At 37.2% G+C, this 23,010-nt stretch overlaps 1 protein-coding gene across 2 annotated transcripts in view; it reads left to right on the top strand.

Moving 5' to 3' along the window:
* nbas (NBAS subunit of NRZ tethering complex) overlaps positions 1-22,672 on the top strand; it is a 134,550-nt gene extending 111,878 nt beyond the window's left edge. Inside the window, exons 49-53 of one of the 2 annotated variants that reach the window (XM_043219623.1) lie at positions 5,926-6,065; positions 8,377-8,521; positions 8,703-8,831; positions 21,757-22,024; positions 22,057-22,672. In XM_043219623.1, the coding sequence (XP_043075558.1) occupies positions 5,926-6,065; positions 8,377-8,521; positions 8,703-8,831; positions 21,757-22,023 (681 nt within the window). In that variant the 3' untranslated portion in view covers position 22,024; positions 22,057-22,672. Of the gene's footprint in view, positions 1-5,925; positions 6,066-8,376; positions 8,522-8,702; positions 8,832-21,756 lie in introns of both variants that reach the window. The other variant, XM_043219622.1, reaches the window with a different exon arrangement.
* The last annotated feature ends 338 nt before the right edge of the window (positions 22,673-23,010 follow it).

Below are 23,010 nucleotides of genomic sequence, written 5' to 3'. Positions count from 1 at the left end.
AACTAATGTGTTACCAATAAGTTTCTACATTTGTTTGCCAAAACAATTTTATTTTCATTTTGAAATATTTATTCATGCAATTACACATTTGAATTAATAAATGACAGCCATACATTATCAATAACAATTATTAAATATCATAAAATGAAATTCATATTTTTTATACAAACAGCATTGTTGAATATTTCTTTATTATTAAAATAGATGCTTTTATTTAATTAAAACTAGTAATATAATTCATTATTCAATAATAATGATGAATAACATAATTCATCATTATTATTGCAAATTATATTACACAATTTATACATTTCTGTTAGCTTTAAGGGTGCCTCAAAAAATAATGGTTAGCCATTAGTGGCTCTTTTATATAAAGGTATTTCTGCCGGTTATGTGCAGATGTGTTTCAAAAATCTGAGATTTCTCTGTTTTTGACTGAATTATGTTTTTAGACCTCAAACTGAACCTGTATGATGGGTTTTGCAGTCATCACATGGTTCACGCTTCCTCTGATGTTCAGGCCCAACTGAGTCTGTCCTCTTCCTGTTTCATCCTCAGTCCATGACCCGGCGGAGTCTAAAGTTTACACAGTTCCACCACCAATCCCTTTCGTTTGATAAATAGAAAAACAAGATGTTAATTATGGAGTAATCCCTTTTAAGGGCTCATCTCCTGCATCTCCTCCCTGCTCCTAGCTCAGGATGGCCTTAATTTATTCATTATGCATAAGCTATTTATTATTCATTTCCTCGTATTCTGGCTGCACATACTCTTCAGAGTGGTGTTATGGAGAGGAAATCAGAGGAAGATGAAATGTCTTTTTTATATGAGCCACATCTGCCTGGTTTGGTCGAGCTTTTAGATATCTATTCTCTCTCGCTCTCTTTCTTGGCTGTTTTCTTGCCCGATGGCACGGACTGGAGATCAGTCTCAGAAAACTGCTGAGCGTTGTAATTGACTTTGGCCAGGTTGGAGGCCAGGGGTACTGTGCGTCTGTAGTTATGCACTGAAAAGACTTATGATCTAATCCCACCAGGGCTGGCCTGTATTTTACCCGTGTGAGCTGCCCGAAAACATACTGACTCTGTACTCTACTGATAACTTGCATATTTCGGTTTAATTTTGGTTAGTGCACATTGATATGTTGAGCATAGAACGGAATTAAATGCACAGAGCTGAATTATACAGAACCTTAAGGTAATACCAGATTAATCAAAATTGATGTATTCAATGTTGTTTTGGTCTGTCTGTCTGTCATTCTATCATTCTACATTCTGTCTTTTGATATGTTGTTCTCCATCATTCTTTTTGTCTGTCTCTCTATCACCTTATTTATTACTCCATTTCTATGTGTTTGTGTTCCAGTTGTACTGTAGTTGTACTCTCTGTCCATATATCATTCTATGTATTGTTCCATATATCATTTAAACTCGTCATAACTGTTCAGTGCATCATTATGTAAATGTGTTTTAGCATAGCTGGAAGCTCAATTAACCAATCAGAATCCAGGGCTTGAACTACCCGTCACAGGCCGACGTGGGAGTTCTGTGCAGCTGCCCATCTTCAGCTGTTTTCTCTCTGATGGAGAGATCTGCTCTTTACTCTTCCTTTCAGAAAAAGAGAGCTGGTCTTGATGCCCTGGAATTCTCTTTACGCCCACCTTTTTTACTTCTCTTTCACTCCTCCCCCTGATGAGTTGCTGTCTGTTGCCTCTCAGATCAATTCGCCCCTCAGCGACACGGGAAGCTTAGACGGTTTGTGAATGTGTGCGTGTGCACGTGCATGTCCAATTCTTTATCCCTATGCATTGATGTGTAAACCTATTCATAAGCATGCAAGTGCATTTGGGCTAGCTAGCATGTCTAAATATAACTACAGTCACAAGTACAAGCGGATTCGGCTTGTCACTGTGCACTTATTGTGCCTAAATACTACAGTGATCAATAGAGATCCATCTCCTCCTCAGCAACACTACTTCCTGTCTCCTTCCCAGCGCCAGCCTTGACAGATTAGAAGCTTTGGAGCCATTGAAGTACAAGCGTGCCGTAAAACAAAAGGGACCCGCTCTTGTTTTGTCCAGTTAAAGGCTGGTAATTACCAGCCAGCCATTTTTGATGTTTACAGCTTCCAGAGAGACACAACTGTCAATGCCGTCTTGCTAACTGTCTGCTCTTTTTGCGTTTAGATAGATGAGGCAAAACAACTGAAGAAGTCCTTTATATTTCCTTCGAAATGATTTTTCTTTGCTCAGGCAGACAGCCTTTTACTATTTGGTGCTATTTAACTAAAAGCTCCTCACGGTTGGAGTGGTATGTTTATGTGTGTGGGTAGGCAACCATTAGCTGTCACAGGCTGAGATGGAGCCCAGCCGAGTTAAAAGGAGCAACTTGCTCCAGCGCCGCAAATCAGCGTATATGAGAATTTCCACATTGACGGACTCGTGCGCAAATACACGGATGTGCGCATACCAAACTAACCTATAAATATGCAGTTGTGGTGCGTCTGCATGTGGCAGGGAGATTTCCTGCAGGTGGGGGAGCGTTGGAGTGGGCGGACGCCTTGAAGTGTGGCGTAGCTTGATGGCACCGCCGCAAACTCATTCAATTTGTCTAAGGATCCCCCTCCACACACACACACACACACACACACACACACAGATTGTCTTTTGGCGGCGTGGGCAGATGCTCTGAAGCAGGGAGAATGGTTGCACCAGCACAGGCTCTCTTCGTCTCCCCTGGGGTCTGTTTTAAAGGATGATGGGATACAGGAGGGCGGAGGATATGTCATATTATTTTATTCTCATCTTTCCCTCCTGCCCTCGCGCTGATGTGCGTGGACGTAGTTCAGCGAAACAGACCCGCTTTATTCCGTGTTTTGTCCTCTTCTAACCTCCCTGTCTCTGTCGTTCTTTCTCTCAGAACTGTGTGTGGGTGATTATAGTGTGGATCTGTCTGGCTTTGCTTTTAGCACACGCTGTCATTGCTTCTGGTTTAGGCATATATTCTACTAAGTGTGCGCACTGACTAGTCTCTCCAGGGGAAATCCACATTTGAGCGAAGGTGAAGATGGTCACAGGAACCCTTCGACTTTGTCACTGATTAGCTTATGGGTTTTTCGACCCACCATCTACACCCGAGAATGCTGTCAAGGACATCGATGAAGCTTGGCAGAGGGTTAGGCATTTAAAGTAGCACCTCAGAGAAGTGCAAAGTTCTCTGCTAAAACCCAAGCCTGCTTTCCTACTGAACTATCATGCAACTACGGAACGTGTCCAATTACTTTTCATTTGAATTTAATTCAGTATAGTAAATGAAAATATTTTTTCTATAAATGTTTTGTTTTTTTTTGTGTGTGTTTGTGTGTTGATTTGGCTTGGTGTTTGTTTCACTTTTTCTTTGGGTAAGCTTTGTTTAGTTTTTTCATAAACCATGTTTCATGCAGGGTTGCGGTTTATATTTTTGGTTTGTTGTTTTCTTATAGTTTCTTTCTTTCTTCTTCTACTAAGTATTCACTTACTAGTCATCCTAAGAGTATTCCAGAAGGACAGTGGAGCCCTTTGGCCTGTTGTATTACTGGCCAATTGGCCTATTGTCACAGATTAGCTTTTACATTTTTCAATGTCTACACTGAGATCACTGTCAAGGACATCGATGAAGCTTGGTAGAGTATTAAACAGAAAATTTAATTTAAACTCAGACAAGTGCAATGTTCTTTGCTAAAATCCCAGCCTGCCATCTCTATTACTGTTAGTATTTCATATGAATGAGGAACCATTCAGGCCAATTAATATGTGTTTGTTTTTATGTTCTAACCAACATTTTAATAGAAAACTAAAGAGCCTTGAGGCCCGTGAACTGCAGGCCCTCAGTTTGCCTACTCCTTTTATCCAATTAGGAGAGAGATTGATATGTCTCTGGAATGCTTGCTGTGTTTAGGTGTTGCCTCAATGGTTATTCTCGGATCATAATAAATGTAGGTCAAACATGATTGGAAGTAATGGGTTTAATAGGCAGGTTATTAATCGTCTGAATGTGTAGGATGATGGTTGAATGGAATTATGGTGTTGAAAATACTCAGGCCGGGGTGTCAGCTTAATTGATTTTTACATCAGTGAATAACGGTGAGACAGGAGATGGCAAGAGAGTGAAAGGAAGTGTGGGAATTAGAGACTTTCATGCCAATATGATGAAATTATTGCAGTGTTTCGTTGCATACACATATGGCTTATTCTTAAATGGTTGAAATTAATTTTACATTAGTTGCAACTATGTATGTATTTTGTTGGATTTTGCATTACTATATTTAGTTTAAAACTTAATCAATAAAAATAATAGCTTATTAAAATGTGTTGTTTTTCTTTGCTTTTCTTTGTAATCCTTTTCCCAAATCACTTGGCCTGTGTAGGGTTGTGTTTTGTTTTGTTTCCGTTTTTGTGTTTTGCATTCATAGTTTAGTTGGCTTAAAAATTAGCAGAGGATTCAAAACCGCGTTTGTACGAAGTGATGTCACATATGGACAGATATTATGTGTGTTTTTATGACATTCATCACAATTGCGAACCAAATCAGTTGCCGTATCTTTTAGTTTTACTCCTTAATTTTTTTCCCCGCAGTCATTTTGATCCGTTATTTTGCCCCCTTGAGTTTTCAGCTATTTTCTGTCATTTCTTGGAGCATGCTGGCACCATGGCATAGAATGGCTCTTTGACTTTTTTGGTTTTTCCCCTCAGAAATCAGACATTTTCTCAGCTGTTAAATTGCGCTCCCGTTGCACTGAAGGGAAATTAATTACTTTCTCTCTCCGCCTCCCTCTTTTGGAGGAGAACAAGAATAAGAGTCACCACAGGGGAGAATTCGCTCCTTTTGCCATAAAAGTCATTGCGTTCTGTGTGTGTGTGCGCGTGTGTGTGTGTGTGTGCCAGTCTAGCTGTTTCAAGCCCTCTCTCCTTCTATCTCGCTTGCTTTGTCTTTTCATGTTTAGACCTTCTGCTATTCGTGCGTTCTCTTGCCAGCTTTCTCCATCTGTAAACATGCTGTCTTTACCTTTTAGTGCTTTAGCCTGAAAGATGTTCTGCCTCTCACAGATTTAGTCTTGGCTTATGATTAGCTGATAAGCCAAATACTTTATCTTCTGCCTTCAGTCTCATAGATTTGCATATTTACTGTATGGTCATGCATTTTAGTCTTCTGCTTGGTATACAGCTGTTCAGTTCACAGTCCTAAAAACCAGGGAGAGAATTAGCATTTTCAAGCCATCTATTCCCTCAGAATGTTTTAATGAGCCTGTGGTTAATGTTAACTTCTCGTTTTGTTCTACTAGCCTACCATTTGATAATTGGGATAAAGTTTCCACAAAAATATTAGTTTACAACATTGATAGTAATGAGAAATGCATTATTAGAATAATTTCTGATGGATCATGTGACACTGATGACTGGAGTATTCGGATTTGCCAATACAGGATCGTAGTACTGTACCTTTTAAAACATATTCAAGTAGAAAACAGTTGCCCTCCCCAAGCTCTTGAACGTTACTGTAAATAAGTCACACCTCAGAATTGTGTGCCTCAGAATTGCCGTAGTCATTTTGTCTTTGTGTAGTAAGTCGTTTTAAAATAGCTTTTTTAAGGTTAATCTTTGAAGTCTGGTTTCCCGTAACTTATAAAATATAAAATATGAAAGTCTCTTGAAGTATCCACAGATTTGACTCAGGAACTGCTTGCTTCTTGCTATTTTAAAAACTCATTAGTAATTCCAGAGGGAAGCTTTGTCAAATTAACATTCTGAATTGGCCTTCAAATAGACGTCATGACTGAACTCTTTATTCTTTTTCTCTTTTGTTTTAATTATATAAATTTCTGTTTCCCCTGCAAAAATTACAAAAGACGTGTAACGCTCTCTCTCTGATTCCTTTTTTTTTTCCTCAGTGTGAGATGAAGGATGTCGAGAATGAGGAAAAGCGGAACTCGTTGTTCCTGGAACTGCTGGAGTCCAGCAGTAAATGGGAGGAGTTTCAACACCTTATGCTCCTCCTACAGGCGTGGCCACCAGTGACTGACAAGAGAAGGTGAGACTTTGCTCAATTTCAAATTTAAATGTTCACGACAAAAAAGAATAATGTACTACTTTCAGATAAATAAAACAATGAAAAAAGTTTGGTTGGCAGAGATGACAGTGGTCATTATACTACATATCTGACTGCAGAAAACCAGGATTGTTCAATCAGAAACGCTATTTTGTAGAGACCAGTATTCATGCAATCACTTTTGCCACAAGCATTTTCCCCCAAATAACGTCCTTTTGAATCTCTGCTGTTCTCAGCATTTACTTTCAGAAAGGTTGTACCCTTTAATATATACAGTAGATAGATATAATATAAATCAAGCTGCTTTCTCATTAGATGTCTTTGAATTGGAGTGCTATTAGACCATTGAGTGCGATTGTAGGTTTGATGAGGTAAATTGTTGTGTATTATATAACTAAATGAGTTTTTGAGGTTAAAGTCGAGGCTGTCAGAATGTGTGCTGATGATCAGAGAGCTGTTCAGTATTTGGATCAATAGACAGAAACAAAGAATATAAGCCGGCTGATTATGCATTGTGCCACATTTTTAAATAGCTTTAGTTTTTTGTTTTCATGAAGAGTTTTGAATTAACATTCTTAGAGAAGAACACTGAGCGCACGTGTGTGTGTGTGTGTGTGTGTGTGTGTGTGTGTGTGTGTGTGTGTGTGTGTGTGTGTGTGTGTTTGTCATTATGCTCTTTGGCATTTAAACAAAAGGGGAGTGCGATAAAGAGCCAAATGTAGAGAGGATAAAAGAGAGCTTGACTATACATTCATTTATTCACGCGACCATGTGCGGCATTTGTGATCACACAGTGCACCGGGTGTGTGTGGCATCATTTAAGATTCAGATGGCACATTTGCTGTCTCCTGAACACCTGTCTTGTCGCTCCTCATTCTGTCTTGCTTTAGTAAGTCCCAGAAAAGGCCATCCGAATGGAAATCAATTTAAATCGACACACAGAGCTCTGGGTGGCAGCCTTTTCTTAGAGGATACATGACACTGGCCACACCATGATCCTTTTAAAGTTTTTCCCATTAGAGATCTGCAGTATTCATTCAGCCTTAAAGGGATAGTTCTGTTATCGTTCACCCACCTTCATGTCATTTCAAACCTGTATGACTTTCTCCTGTGGAACATAAAAGACAATAGTTTTTCTTCATACAGTGGAAGTCAGTTTTTTCTAGAACTGTTTGGTTACTAACATTCTTCAAGCATCTTTGTGCAGAAGAAAGAAACTGCTACAGTTTCAGATCAAGAGTGATTAAATAATGGACGATTTTTATTTTTGGATACACTATTCTGCTAACATGAGTTGAAATTGTTCTAGTGGTACTTTTAATTTATAGCCTATTCATGTAGTCTCCAAAGACAGTAAAAAATAAGGAAAATGAAATACATCATGAGAATTTTGTGAAATCTTACAGTGACTAGTTAAACTCCAGAAAAATGGAGGCTGAAATAAAAAAAAGCATAAAAGTGGTCTATATGCCTCATACGGTATAATCGTCTGAAGTCATGTGATAGCTTTGTGTGATTTAAGACCGCTAAATAGATTGGATGTCACTAATATCATGCATAATTGATTTTTTAATTTCTCGTAACCAAAACCACAATGCCAAACCTGCTTAAGTAACTGCGATTTCAGAAATGTAGCAGATCAACTTAAATTTCATTTTATGACTTCAGAAGACTTGGAATGCAGTGCATGAATTATATAGACCATTTTATAGCACCTTTTATTGTGCTTTTATAGTTAAAACCGATGTTTTATAGAGAAGGTACTTTAAAATGGAAGCATATGGGTTTAAAAACAACATGAGGGTGAGTTATCTTTTTTTTAATGAACCTTTTCTTTAAGTTTTCATAGCCAATCTATGTATCCTTTAACTGCTGTAATGAATGTAATTAAGTTTTCCAGTTTCCTTGTTGTCTCTGTAACCGTGGATTGCGTTATTATCTACGGTAAAACATTCTGTGTGTGAAAGACCAACTTCAATTATAAGAGGAATCAGTGTGTGTGCGATTGCATTTGATTATGATTGTGTGTTTATCTCAGTCGGCAGTGGAGTTTGTTAGAAAGCTTCTCTCATCTCTCGTAGAAGTCAGGAGATAAGCATATGCGCTGTTTTATAGTTGCACGCGCGTAATATGCCATGATAATTATGATTGGATTTTTTTTTCATTATACAGAGCTTTCCTATTAAAAGTTTGACGGTGCCTCGCGAACTTTCATGATTCTTATTTCGTGTCATTACGTCTTTAGCGCTGTTCTGAGTGTTGGATTCGGACACACATGTCTCTCTCTACACAGGTTGGAGACGGAGCAGAACCCCTGGGTGGGGCTTACATCTGCACTTCTTGCACATTCCTCAAGCCTTTCTCAAATCAACGTCGGGGCTGAGGTTCTGACTATGTGCCGCTCGCTCTACGTGACCAAACACAAACTTAACCCACAGGTAAGAGCGTTTGTGTCGTCGTCACTAAACATCACTGTTTAGAGTAAAATAAAAAAATAAAAAAAGATGATGCTGAAAACGCTTCTACTTCGATTTCTTTTCCTGTAACTAGTTACTGTGAGTGCAGCTCTGCTATGTTGATTATAGCGTGACATTCACACTTCACTTCCGTTTATTCTAGTGCGTTGGGTACATTTGCTCTCTGCTGTTGAACGCTGGGATTAGGCTGCCTGCTCTGAAGTTGATGACAGAGAATGAAGACGAGCATCTGCGCAAACTGACCCAGGATCAGATCAAAAGCATCACTGATGTAAGTTTTATTTTGACTGCGTTTTCTCCCACAGGCTAAATCTGATGTCCCACGATGTTGCGGATGGCAGAAGACTTTTTTTTTTTTTTTTTAATTCAGTTCAGCTTCTTCATGCATTTCCCTTGGTTATGTGTTTTCTGTCAATCTAATCCATGGCATTGGCATTTCTAGTTCAACACTTTAACAGTTGAGGTACAGGAAGAGGGTATCAATTGTAGCTTGTTTGACAGCATTGATGAATTTTAATCAATCTTCATTTTGAAGAACATGTCAGTATGCAATGTTTTCTGTTGATGTGTGAATAAAATGTTGCTAAATATTAAATCTTCATATAAGGGATTGAAATAGAAATGTAGGTATCATGAAAAAGTTAATTTAAAACATGCCTTAAATGTTTTGGACAAAAACACGAGTGCTGATTATTACTTTAATTTGTATTTAGCTTTTAAAGTAATTTTACTTTCAGTTCAGTTTTAGCTAATCGTTTAAGTATTGCAACTTCAACATTTTTCAGTCATTTCCCAAAGCAATATTTACACTTTTCATATGAACGTTTATAATCATAATAATGAAAATAATTTTAGTTTTCAGTTAACAATAGCAGCACTGCTGCATTGATTATATTTGTGAGCGGTAGCCGTTATTTGCTTGCAGAGTAGATAAAGGTTAAAAATAATTTCATATTACATCTAATCCATAGATTAATCAGATTAATCGGGTTTTAGTGAAATTACCATAGTTGGGAAGGTCTTCAATTGGACAGATTTTTAAAGTCTGACCAGGCCATTTTATTCATGCCTGTGATCATTCTGCATTATCTAAAAGTGCCATCTAGGTTAAATAATTGAAGTATTCCTGTCATTTGTGCTAACAGCAATGATGAAAAAAAAAAAGAATATCACTCACAGCCAATTGCTGGACGAATACAATGGTTTATTCTTGTCAGCTAGCCACCACTGTCACTAGTAATGTGGATTCAATTAAACTAAACTGACTGTTGACACCAGAAGTGACTGTGAATCAGATATGTGCTATCAGAGCAAGCTTGCTTCTGACCGTAACCTCTATCTCTCACTGACTGCAGGTCAGATAAAAGCCAGGACCTCGCAGCGCCATCACTTAATTTATCCTCTCAGCTCTGCTAGAAGGCTAGATAAGCAATGGCTGTTGTGGGAATGGCTACACATTAAAACCAAACACGTCGACTCTTCCGAGAGACCTTGAAAACATGCTTTGATTCATTTGCATGAATCTACATGCTTTTAATCTAAAGCAACTTACTCTACACTAACTGCAATTTCCTAACTGCATTTTCCTGTTATGAGCCAAGGGTTAAACGCCTTGCTCAGCTGCACAACGGTGGAAGTTTCAATGCGTTGACACAATGGATCTGCATACTTTTAATTTCTTCTTTTTTTGCAGTAATTATGAGGAAAACCTGCAGAATTAAATATGGTAAAAGTTTGAAGTAGCGCACTCTTCAAGCATTATCAAGAGAACCGACAACAATAAATATTTTACCTTTTTTTTTTTTTTTCCTTTTGAAGCGGCGATGTTGAGTAATCAAAATTTCCTTGATCTTTTGAAATAAGTTTCAAAAATTAATTCCCGGTACATTTATTAAAAATAAGATGTAAAAACAGTCTTTTTGAACTTGCTGCTAATTCTTTTTTAAGTCAGTTAAACTGTAAGATTAATATAAAATGACATACCACATTTGCATGTCAGCTAATGTAAATATTCAGTAAAGGAACCTATTGTGAAGGACAGAGTAGGACCAAACAATATTCATAAACACCTAATGATAATAGGAGTTACATGTGGGAAAGTCTGACAAATCTTGCACTTGCATATCCTCTTCCCAAGGATTCTACCGTTCAGAACGACTGACTGAAGTTTGTTTTTAACAAGGTCCCTTATCATAGCCTGATCATAGAGCACAGCTTGAACCGCTACGCTACCACCACAGCTCACCGTGATGCTGTTAGGGTTCACCTAAAAATTCATCATAGCCCAAAAACTGACTAGGGAACTGACTGGATAAGCTGCGTCTCAGAAGGATCAATTAGAGCTCACATTCTCACTGACTCTAGATCAGATAAAGCCATGAAACTGAGAAGAGCTCACTTAAAATGAGGGTAATCTCCTTCTCTCGGGGCAAGGGTGATGTGCTTTCATCTCCGAACCTGGCAGAGACATGGAGGAAAGCCAGGAAGAAAGAAATGAGTGAATTTGGGTATGTTGTTGACTTTTTTTTTTTTTTTTTTTCATTCTGAGGCAAAAACATGCCTCGTGTGTGTGTGCACATGCTTGTTTTCACAGTTTTACTGTTATGTTATGAATCGCCTTAAAATAATACATCAAAAAGGTGAGAATTTGGCACAGTTATATATTACTAGTACATAATATTTTATTATTCAATGCCAAAAATAAATGACCACATTATAATATTCAGGTTGTCTCACCCTACTTGTCTCAGTAGTAAATTTTTTAAATATTACCTTGATGAGAATGAGAGTAAATTTAATAATGAAAAAGTACTATTTAAATAATTTTTTAGAATTTAAATTCTGTGTTATTTTTTCTAAATCCTTTAATTGTATTTTAATATTGTCAAGCTGAATATATATATATATATATATATATATATATATATATATATATATATATATATATATATATATATATATATATATATATATAGTTTGTTATACCATTAATTGCATTTACTTGTAAGACATTAATTCATCAAACAAAATGTTATTTGTGGTTTGTTTCTTGTTTTTCTCAGGAAGTATATCATGTTGTAATCTATCAACACAATCTGACTTCAGCGGTAGAGGGAGTTTGCTTCACAAGGGCACTCCCCTCTGAACGCTCAAGACATTGATTTATTTAGTAACCCTTCTGCCATGCTCCAGCCTACACACACACACACACGTACACACACGGTGTCCTCGTTTCCCCTTCTAAACTGTTGCTTATTGAAAGCATGACATTTTGCTGCATTCTCAGAAGAGCAGTTGCAGCTGTCATTATGTTATTATTATCATTGTTTCGCGTAACGTCACTCCTCTGGCAAGCTTTAAACCTCTGCCGCCACATTAACGCCGCTGAATAATTACTTCCAGGCAACATCTTAATTCTTTACGTACGTTTTTTTGAGCGAGGACGTCCGACCGGTGATGCCGAGCGGCAACATGCTTCATCCTCACAAATGCAATCAAGCATCATTCATCTTTGACTGCTTCGGCTCTGTCTTCTCCACACGTATTCGGTCACACCTCAGCCCCGGTGCTTCCTTTTTCCTCACCGATTATATTTGAATAGACTCATCAGTGCCATTCAATTGGCTTTCTGTAACGGGAGCAATTACACAGCGCTCGGCCCGTCTCTGTTTGTATTTGGGCGATCTGATGTGCATTGTTCCCGCTCATTATAAGCGTGTGTTTTATAATGGACTTATTGCTCCGGAATATGAATCATGTTGAATAAGCATGGCTTTTATTATTCTCTCTGATGAGGTTGTTTTATGGAGATTATTTTGTTTAATTAAGAACAACAATCAAAAATTGAGGGGAAATTATGAAGTGATTATGTAGGTTATTGTGTTCTTTTATCATCTATTTTTTTCTGCCATTTTAAGTGGCCTGTTATTAATTTTGCCAGCCATGTGCTGCATGCGTCTGTTTGTTTGCTCGACAGCCTTGTCAGTCTTGCTATTGAAATGATCTTGTAAAACATTTGTACAAGCAAGGACAGAAAAGCTTCAATTAAGACGGTTTAAAGCAAACCGATGTAAGAAAGCGTGTGAGCAATATAAACCCGGATGTCCGAATCTGTTAGACCGTGAAGATTTGACCTTTTAGATGTACCGAGTCCACTATTAAGACAATCACTCCTTCATTTTCTTCTCTGCAGGAGTTCACTCAATCCCATTGTGTGTGTGTATAGACCTGGTATTTCCAAGAAATCACAGTTCAGGAAATGTGAATGAATGGGCTTGTAACGTGAAGAAAGAGGACATGAAAGAAAGGGACAGTAGTCGACAGTTCGGCTGAATAACTTTGGTATAGGCCATTTTTAAAAGGGTCATTCTTTTTTTTTTTTTCTTTCCATCTCCAGGCATGCCAGCATTCAGCGAAATCTCCCAGAAGCTATTTCGCTGGGAAATTGTTGGCACTTCAACACTTGCACTTCTCAGTCTATTACCTTTACTTTGGAGCAATTCCTGACTTAAAAAACAATGTTTTTGTCATTATTGATTCAGGGAAATTCTGTCAACTCAGCACAGCACCTTTTATAGTTTTCTTGCTTCCTATCATCTTCTTGTTTTTTCTTCTTATCACATCTTTTATTTTGGTGTCTCATGTTATCTGTCTATTCAGAGGCTGGCAAACGCTTTTCTGTCATTTACCAGCTTTTACAAAACGTTGACTTGTAAAACAGTAAAAGTTTATTTTATAATAATAAAGTTTGAATATTTTTTTTAATAAAAAAAAATACATTTTGCATTAAATTGGTTACAAAGTGACCGATTATTTATAATAATTATTACTAAGGATTAAAAAAAATGTAACATGGTTTCCAAAACAAAACAATATATTTATTTGATATTTAAATGATGATATTTTAATAGGTTTTAGAAGTAAATAAGAGAAAATAAATTGCTTTATATAATTGAATAATAGTTAATGCATTAGGTGTTATTAAAAACAAAATGCTTGCAGAATTTATTCATCTAATGTAATTTATATTCATAACAAAACAGTTGTTAATTTTCAATTCATGTTTGTTTATAATGCAGTGACTCTCAACTGATAATAAATTCTATTAGTGTATGCAGAAATATCATTATCCTAGATTAATAAATGCTGCGGTGATTGTTGTTAGCTTATAGAGAGCAAAAAAAGGCAAAGAAACTGCAGCATGGTATGATATACCTAAAACAAAACCTTTTGCCATGTATGTTCTTGTTAGATTAAAACGTTACAGTATCTGATAGATAAAAATAACTGACAGAAAATGTACAAAACTGTCTGCCAAACAGATTATTAGCAGCGCACCGTCTGAATCTGTTTAAAAGTTCATTTCTGTTTAAAAACTGTCCCTAAACTGTGGGTGCACTCAGAATAAATCGATGATCTCTTTACATTTCAATCATATGGTTTCTTCATGAGTGGGCCATTCTTGGCCAAATACACCGCAGCATGGATCAGACTTGATTTTGCTGTATTCATGAATCTCTTTTCTACCTCTCTTCGGTTTTACCTTCTCTGATTTACATTTAATTAGATTGTTGCTGAACTCCAATATGCGGGTAATAGTTTGTGGTTATATTTCTCCTCCACAACCCCCCCCCTTTAGCGCTGTCGTCTGTAATAATAAAAGCGCTTAGTGTTTTCACGAGGGCTGCATTGAAACGGGTACCACAGAGACCCAGTGGTGTTTTGGACCTGTTCCTCGTCCTGATCCAAACCTGCTTTATGATTTAAATGATAAAAGAAAAGCCAAGCATGCATCATTTATGAGACGGCAAACACCCTCTGTCATTCCAATTAAAGCTGCATTGCAACCAGCACAAAAGACAAAAACTAAAACAGAAAGAGAAAGAGACTCAGAAACATAAATTTTTAACGAGCTCTTTCCATATTCCGTGTGTGCATTAGCGGATATTAGTGAACATTATGTGGATTTGTAAATAGGCCGTGTTAATGCACCGTTTCATTTGTGTGAGAACAAAATGTCCACACAGGAATAGAAAAAAACTCAATCATTTCCCCGCAACAAAATATCTTAATAAACAACTAAATAATGTCTTAATGAATTGAGGGTAAGGTTGGAGGATGGAAAATATCATTAGCTCACTATAAAAAAACAGTAGGTCACAAACTGACTGCTGTTATAGAAAAACAAACGTGTTTGAGTTTGTTTGCACATTTATGCTTTTAATCAGTTCATCTTCCGCAGACGCAGTGCCACAAACATGCAACCAGACCTGCACAAACACAGATGAAAGACCACCCTAGAGAGTATGGGGCATTTTATTCTGGATCAATGGGTTTACCTTTATCTGGGATTTTATAAGATTGTGGTCTGAAATATTTATGGCTCGGTGTGCTCGTGTTTCTGACTTCCAGTGTGATCAAAGTTGCTTCATTAACCTCGCTGCTGGGGCCTTTAAAGGACATTTCCCCATAACAAAAATCAAGCCGTTTTATTTTTCATTTGTTGGCTGCAATTGATGTTTTGGACCACTGATCGTTGCTAGCAGTACATTCAGCCTCAATCAAATATTGTTTGTTCAGCTTGACAAGTTCATTTTTTGGCATTTTCGAAGGCAGAGGTACATTTACTCACGCTCTCTTTTTTCAAGCAATGTACAGTATGTTCAAAATAATGATGTTGTTCCAAACCTATTTAACCTTCTTTCCTCTGCAAAACACAAAAGATATCTAGGGTCCGAAATAGCAGTGGATCCCATTGAATTACATTAGATGATAGAGAGAGAGAAATTCTGAAGTAAAATTCAGGGTATAATGCTTTCCTGAGTTGCCAGCAGTAGTGGATCAATAAGCACAGCTCATCAAGTGTGTATTAATAATACAAGAGCAAATATTTGAAGAATTAGCTTAAAAGACGGTTGCGGTACATGACTGTGCGCACACACCTGTAGCTGAATATAGTGAAACGCTTTGATGCCATCTGTATGCAGTCTCCTCATTCTGTTCATTTTCTGTGCTTGTCTGTCCAGAGGAGAGGGATTGCACAGATCTGCTGTCTTTCTCATTCTGTTTCTGACACACACTTACTGCCATGCCAAAAACTCCTGGCTGGCCATCCATATATAAGTGGATCCATCCTTTTCTCCATACATACATCAATCATCCCGTATTACTACCTACTTTATTTCATCTCTTACTTGCTTTTTAACATCATTCCCTCCTCATTCACTATGTGCCTACCTCACTTTCCCGTATACATCTAGATATAGATAGACAGTTTTATTGTAAAATTTATTTGAAAAATGATGCCTTTGACATTAGGGTGGCAGAAGTGGCAGTTTAAAAAAAAAAAAAATCTTAATATATTAATTTATCAAAGAATAAAAGTGGCACAAAATATTTTTCTTGTAAATTCTTTTTTTAATGTTTTTCAAATTTGCCAAATGATGGTAAATACTGGTCACTGTTGGTAAATTAGACATTAGTGGTCTGTTTCTAAAGATTTTTTTTATTTTTTATTTTTTCTCTCTCCTCACATTCAATATTTAACAAGAGTTTGTTCTTGTTAAAACAAACTGTGTCACATGAACTCTGTTTGTAAAGGGTGTTTTCTTACATTCCGGTAATTGAGTTTCGCTTTAAATTAATTTCAGCTTGTTGTTTTTAATAAATGTTGTTTATAATGAATGCCAGTACAATTTATTTGATGCTTTTATATAAATGCATTCAACATTTATTCCTGAATGTAGCTAATAATAAAATGTGACTCATACCGCGATGCAACTTATCTGTATTTTTCTCTCCTATTTTTTCACTGCGACTTATATTCAGGTGTGACTGAATATACAGTATATGCCACTATAAGTAAGTGCTATCTGCATCTCTCCTTTCTATCATTGGATTTTTCTCCTTGAAATGATCAGAAATGGAGTTCTAATCAAGGAGAACGAGGGATTGCTCTCGTCTGTCTGTTGGAAGGAGGTGATGAGTGGAATATCTTAACAGCGTATTACTGCTCTCTCATATTCACATCTTCATTCCTTTCAAATGAAGAAAAATTCAAATGATTTTTCACAAGCCACATCGTTTTTATCATCGGAATGCATTTGAAACATTATATACGGTGTGCCAGCTCTCTCTCTCTCTCTCCTCCATGCTGTTTTTCGCTTTCTCGTTGTTTCTCTCCCTCTTTATGAAGTGGTTTCTACAGCTGGCCGATCTTTCTTCACAGTTCAGCGCTCGACATTTTAGCTCCGACTCTCTCCATGCTCTTCCCTTTTCCCTTCATCCTCTTATTTTCCTGCCTCTCTCTTTCCATCCTTCTCTCTCAATTTCTCTAACACACTCTTTCTCTCTGTTTTTCACTCGCTCTTGCTCTCTCACATTGCACTTGCTGTTCTTCGACCTTTTAGCTCCGTCTGTGCTGTCTCTAACGGCTCTCCACAGACGTCTTGGCTGGAAAGAAGAAATAAAAGCGCAAAATGCCTACAAGGCTTTGAGCAGAGGAAGAGAAATTCACCATCGCATACACAAGATCAAAGAATCAAAATGAAATGAAATAGTTTTAATGTCAAAAAGAATTCATTGTAGCTAAGACATAGATGATTTAACATTTTAAAAGGTTCTTTTTACTGCCGTGGTCTCATTCGGGGGAAATGCAGCTTTGGGCCTGGATGAAGAGAGATAGATGAGATATCGTGATGTTTAAGGTCACGCGCGTTGTCGATGAGGACTTCTGGGACTAGCCAGTCTGGTTCTTTTGTGTGGCAGAATTTCTCCTAAACTGTTCTGAAGCTTGCTTGGTAACACAATCATGCCTGTTGTAATTCACTCCCTCCAGATGCTGTTCATTTCAACCTCATTTACTTCAGCTAATAAAACGGCCACTAATAATAGCTGAAGTATGGCCTTCAAAGTGGTTTTTGATTTAGATGTAGTAACACCAGACGCATTTTGAATCTTTTATTTTATGTTTATGTGTTTTATAGAGCTACCTTCTAGAGTTGATATCTAGGTATGCAATAATGAATAATCAGTCATCGTCACAAATTGAATCTCATAAACAAAGCAAAAGGGACATGAAATATTGAATTGGAATATTTTGTTATGAGAGACAGAGACTGCAGAGGGATGCATTACTGTAGTTAAGGCCGGCTCATTCAGCTTCATGACTAAAGGCCTGTTCACACCAAGGACAATAACTAAAGGATAACTAAGGATAACAATATTAGCATCCACACCAGCGAACAATATCGCCTGCCGCTTCAGATTCTTCAGATCGTTGGATTCTGATTGGCTGTCAATATTTTTATATTTCATCGGCTAAAAAAATGGTTCTGAAAATGATTCCAACGATATTGTTTCTCTGTGCCTTTATCATTATAATTGTGGTGTGGACTCTGCTATTCGTTAATACTGAGGATGATTTTTAGATTTCTATCTTTACAGTTATCATGCTTGGTGTGAACCGGCTTTAAGGCTGGGTATCATTAAAATATTTCGGGTACAGATACCGATTTTAGCACTTTTATGAAATCTGTGTTAATCGGTTTAATTCAGTTTGTGTATGTTTTACAACATAATAAATCAGTGCAAATAGTTAATACATCTTCTAGGACACTGGTGCGGTTTTGTTTTAAAATGCATAGCTCAGACAGAATCTAGCTGCTTCCACTTCACAGAATTATAACAGTATGTATGTGATTTTCATGAGATTCTCAAGTAAACACCATGAAAACAGTATTGTTATGAAAGTCATAACAATACTGTTTTCATGGTGTTTACTTGAGAAAAGCTAAGCGGGTGTAGTGGATAGCTTGATATAAAAGTCTACAAATAGCATATTTCAGCAACATCATAGGGCCACAGCACACATTAGAAGTTGCTGAAAAAGAGTTTCTAGTAAAAGTATAAATAGTGTATAGTATGTGTAGTATAAATTGGTTTTTGATTTGATGAGAACCCTAGAACCTTAACCCGCTATAAATAAAAGTGATTGATTGATAAATTGTCTTATGTACCATGATGCTACACTGTGCATGTAGAGCAGGCAGTAATCTTCTCTGAAACTCAGTGGAAATGGCAATATGGATGTGGATTGTTTAAGACACATCTCTGAGTTTAACTGGCATAAACTATTGTTTTTGCTCAATGCCTCACCAGAGCTAATCACCAGCATTTCATTTAGGCACAGCAAGCACACTGAAGGCTTATTGGCTAACTGACATTGACGAGATTAACCCCTTAGGTATTTGGTACAGACGTTTTTCGTTACTGTAGTGGTATCAAGGCAATTTGTTTTGTGCCTAAAAGTATCAAACTCAATATGCAGTCCCAATCATGAGCATGAATATATCCAGGACTATGTTTATATATAGTCTTGGTCTTGTCGGGGGCGTGTGGATTCAGTTTTGACTCAATATTCTCTCCGTCTTGACTCAAACTTGACTCTCTTTTCATCTTGTTCTTCACTCAGATTTGAATGAATGTCCTCAACTAAAACACTGAATTGATATGAAGACAGAATTTTGACAAGGTTGAAGGTCATGCTGGTTTGAATTATCCATCACACTGTGAATGGTTAAAAATGGCTTTTAAAGAACCGGTGTAGTGTGGTTTGTTTCTAATATTTAATAACCTGGTTTCTCTCAGAATCACATACAAATGATAAGCTAGCGTGAATGGATGAATATGGCCATGATGACTGATATTATATCTAATTGTAGTGTCTGTTTGATTACCTACCATTTCTCTTTCTCCCTCAATTACTTCACTTTTCCTTTCATTTGTAGTCATAAATGTGTATATAGAGAATAAAATGGGAAAAAATGTTCACATGCTATCAAACATGGGAAATGTAGTGGGCAAACTACTGGCAACCTATTTAGCTATAAAAGCTTATTTAGTATGTATGTATGTGTATGTCTTTAAGATCACTGTAAATCTGAACTCATTTCACAAGCGTTAGAAACCTTTGTGTGAGGTCAGTACAGTATATATAAACTGCATTTGAGTATTTTATATCCACTATTAATGTCACGTCGCATTTAATACGAGGACGCGCACATATGCAGTCAAAGGGCATCATATCTCTTGGCTTGGACTTGCCTTTAATCAAATTTAGCACATAATTGATTTTCCAGTGTGCTGACTCCTACGGTACCGCTCCTCTGTGTTCTCCACCTCTAAAGCCAGCAGTTGAATAATTTATGCTGAAAAGACCAGAGAGGTGCTCCTGGTCTCTCTGAGAAGGCCGGGGGTCACAGAAGGGTGGGACATCTCTCTCTGAGCTCATTTATATCACATGTGACCTCCTTCAGACATGCAAGTGCAACATGGCCACTAGATAACACAGATAAACAGAATATAGTGTGCCCAGGGGAAAAGCAGGCGTGAGACTACGATCTCTATTCTGGGGTGAAGTTATTTATTAGTGGCTTTTTTCTGGCACGTTTATTGGTTTGATAAGATGCCTTTTTTATATGATTAAAATATAGTATCAGACATATTGTTAAAAAAAAATAAATTAACAGGTATATACATAATATACAAATTATTTGGTTCTTGTCAGTTCTTAAAATTTGGAAAGTAGAACTTCAAATGAGCTACATCACATAACATATCACACTGTGCCATTATTTATTTAACAAAAATAAAGCAAAGATGGAAATTCTATAGGTGGCAAAGTTAGAACACCTATGATTCAATTGTCTGTAGAAGTAATTGTTTCTATTTGGCTTTATCGGTCTCTCACATTGTTCTGGACGAATTTTGGCCCACTCTTCTTTGCAACATTGCTCCAGTTTATTGAGTTTGTGGGTATTTGTTTATGCACAGCTCTCACCACAGCATTTCAGTCAGGATGAGATCTGGATTGTGATTGGGGTACGCTGAAACGCTGTTCTGTTGTAGATTTGCTGCAATCTTGGCCAAGCTTTAGCTGTTGGATGGACGGCCTCACATTTGATTCTAGAATACTTGAGTATAGATAGGGGTTTGTTGTCAGCTCAATGACTGAGGTGCCCAGGTCCTGTGGCTACAAAACAGGCCCAGAATCATCAGCCATCCACCAGCATTTGTGACTTTTGGTATGAGGTGTTTGTGCTAATATGTTCTTTAGGTGTTCACCAAATATGACATTGTGAATTATGGCCAAACATCTTCAATTTGGTCTCATCTTTTCAAAGGACATTGGACATTATTCTAAAAGACTTATTGTTGGTTTAGATTCAACTTAGCAAAAATAAACGGTGCTGCAACGTTTTTCTTTTTAGATAGAAGAGTCTTTCTTTCTCTGGCACGACTTCCAAACATGCTATACTTGTCTCGTTGTCTAATTGTGATGTCTTGACCTTTATCATTGTTGCTTTATAAATGTTAACTGAGGCCTGTGGAGTTCTTGGGTTGCCTACCATTTCTCTGAGCACAGTCTGATCTTGTGGTCCCTTTGCTGGGATGTCCACTCCTGCCAGGATTGGTGTCTGTATTGTATGTCTCCCACTTGTGGATAATCTCACTGTAGACTAATGGAATTCAAATTGTTTGGAAATGACCATTATTGCTCTTGCACATCTGAGGTTTTATTTTACAAATTGTAAGACCTGCCGAGAACCAGATAATTTCTTTATTATGTCCTGAAATAGAAAACCATGGAAATCAATAGGGTGTTTTTTTCACATGATTGTAAAAACAATATATAATTCAAGATCAATTTTATTGCAAAAAAAAATAATTGCCTATATTTCTATACTTTTAAGTATATTTTATATTTAAATTATTATAAAAGTATATTTAAGTACATTTTAATTACCAAAAAATGACATGATATTTTCCTTTCATTGAATATAGTTTGACTTTAAAAATAGAAAATATGTGTGTGTGTGTGTATGTGTGTGTATATATATATATATTTGACATGTTTATAAGGACAGAAAATTTTTCAAAACAATCATAGTACAGATAAAGAATGTTTGTTGTGTGTCCACATTAAGACAGTGTAGCTATAACAATTACTTGTTTATATAAGATTGAAAATGTAATATATTGGGTGGTGTTTTGGGTGAAGTTTGCTCAGACACAGATTGTTTCTCACACTGGAGTGTTTATTGAAATTGATTTTTTTTCTTTGCCTCCCTCTCATGGCTTGTTTCTTTCTCCTTTCTCTCTCTCTTTCTCTTCTCTTTCTCTCTCTCCCTCTGTAGGTGACTGAGGATGTGTGTGACTCTGAGCTCCTGTCTCTGCTGCTGAACGCTGGGATGTTGATCAGTTGTGTGGACACAGCTCTGTATTCTTCACTGGTCTCTCACATGCTGGTTCAGGGGGAATGGGATGTGGAAAAGACTGCCCGTGACCTCCACCGCGCTGGCCACAGCGCTGAGGCCGGGTCCTTGCTCCTGTCCTACAGAGGATCCCACCCAGGGCAGTTCACCTTCAACAGCGCCCTTTCTGTCATTAGAAAATGGCTTTGAGGAGTATGTGTTGGTACAGACTGACACAGAGAGATTGTGCCTGTCTGTTTGTGTAAAGATATTTTTTGGAGGCCGATCAGTCAGTAATGGAAAGTAGTCTATCTCAGCTGAATAATATCGAATATAAAGTGGACACTGGCACCAAATCCAGACCACAAATATCAATTATAATTAGACTATTCAGACAGTGTTTGTTCAGGACTTCTTCCCGCTGGCAAAGGACTCAAATCACCTTCCTATTTCTCTCTCTCACTGTCGTTTTCTCTCTCCTGACTGAAGCTCGGTGACACGGGTGTAATTACATTACTTCGGCTGTTTGGTCACGCTAGCCTGCGCTAATAATCATTACAGGCCAGAGTCGGAATTGAAAACGCCGCATGTGTGCTGACAGAGTGTTTTGCACGTGTATGTATGTGCGACTTCATGGTTGAGCGTTTCCACACACAACTTTCTGCTCTCTTCCTTTGTAGGGTTATTAATTATTTTTGAAGAAAACAGATTAGGCCTTCAGGCCGACTGTCGCCACGTGATTGTTTTAACGCACACGGACGCACTATAACCTGTGTCGGGTAGCTGAGCAGTAACGTTGACTCGTCTATGTATTTTAGGCAAATATATCAGAATTGCTCAATAAAAATATTAAAACTTGCATTTTGCTTTATCTGTTTTCATTATAATTGTATTAGCGCACTGCACTTTTTGGCAATTAAGTATTAACTTTAACAAAAAAAAAATGATTAATGTGGGGGTAAATGCATTAAAAAAAACACAAATGCGTTTCCAGACAGCCTAGAACATCTAACATTATTAGTAGTGCTTGCTAAGACTTTTATCACTAATACTATTTTTCATAATCTTTTAAGAAAACCCTTAACCCTAAAAATTACACTCTGGTGCCCAACTGTTTGTGCAGCAGATATGATTTGGAATGTTAAAGGGTTTTTTGTAGATATCGCTCTCTTTATAGCAGGCCATATATTGGCGATA

The sequence above is a fragment of the Puntigrus tetrazona genome, chromosome 20, assembly GCF_018831695.1.
Source record: "Puntigrus tetrazona isolate hp1 chromosome 20, ASM1883169v1, whole genome shotgun sequence".
Taxonomy (NCBI): domain Eukaryota; kingdom Metazoa; phylum Chordata; class Actinopteri; order Cypriniformes; family Cyprinidae; genus Puntigrus; species Puntigrus tetrazona.
The sequence above is the reverse complement of the archived record's forward strand: the minus strand, read 5'-3'. Positions and strand labels throughout refer to the sequence as shown.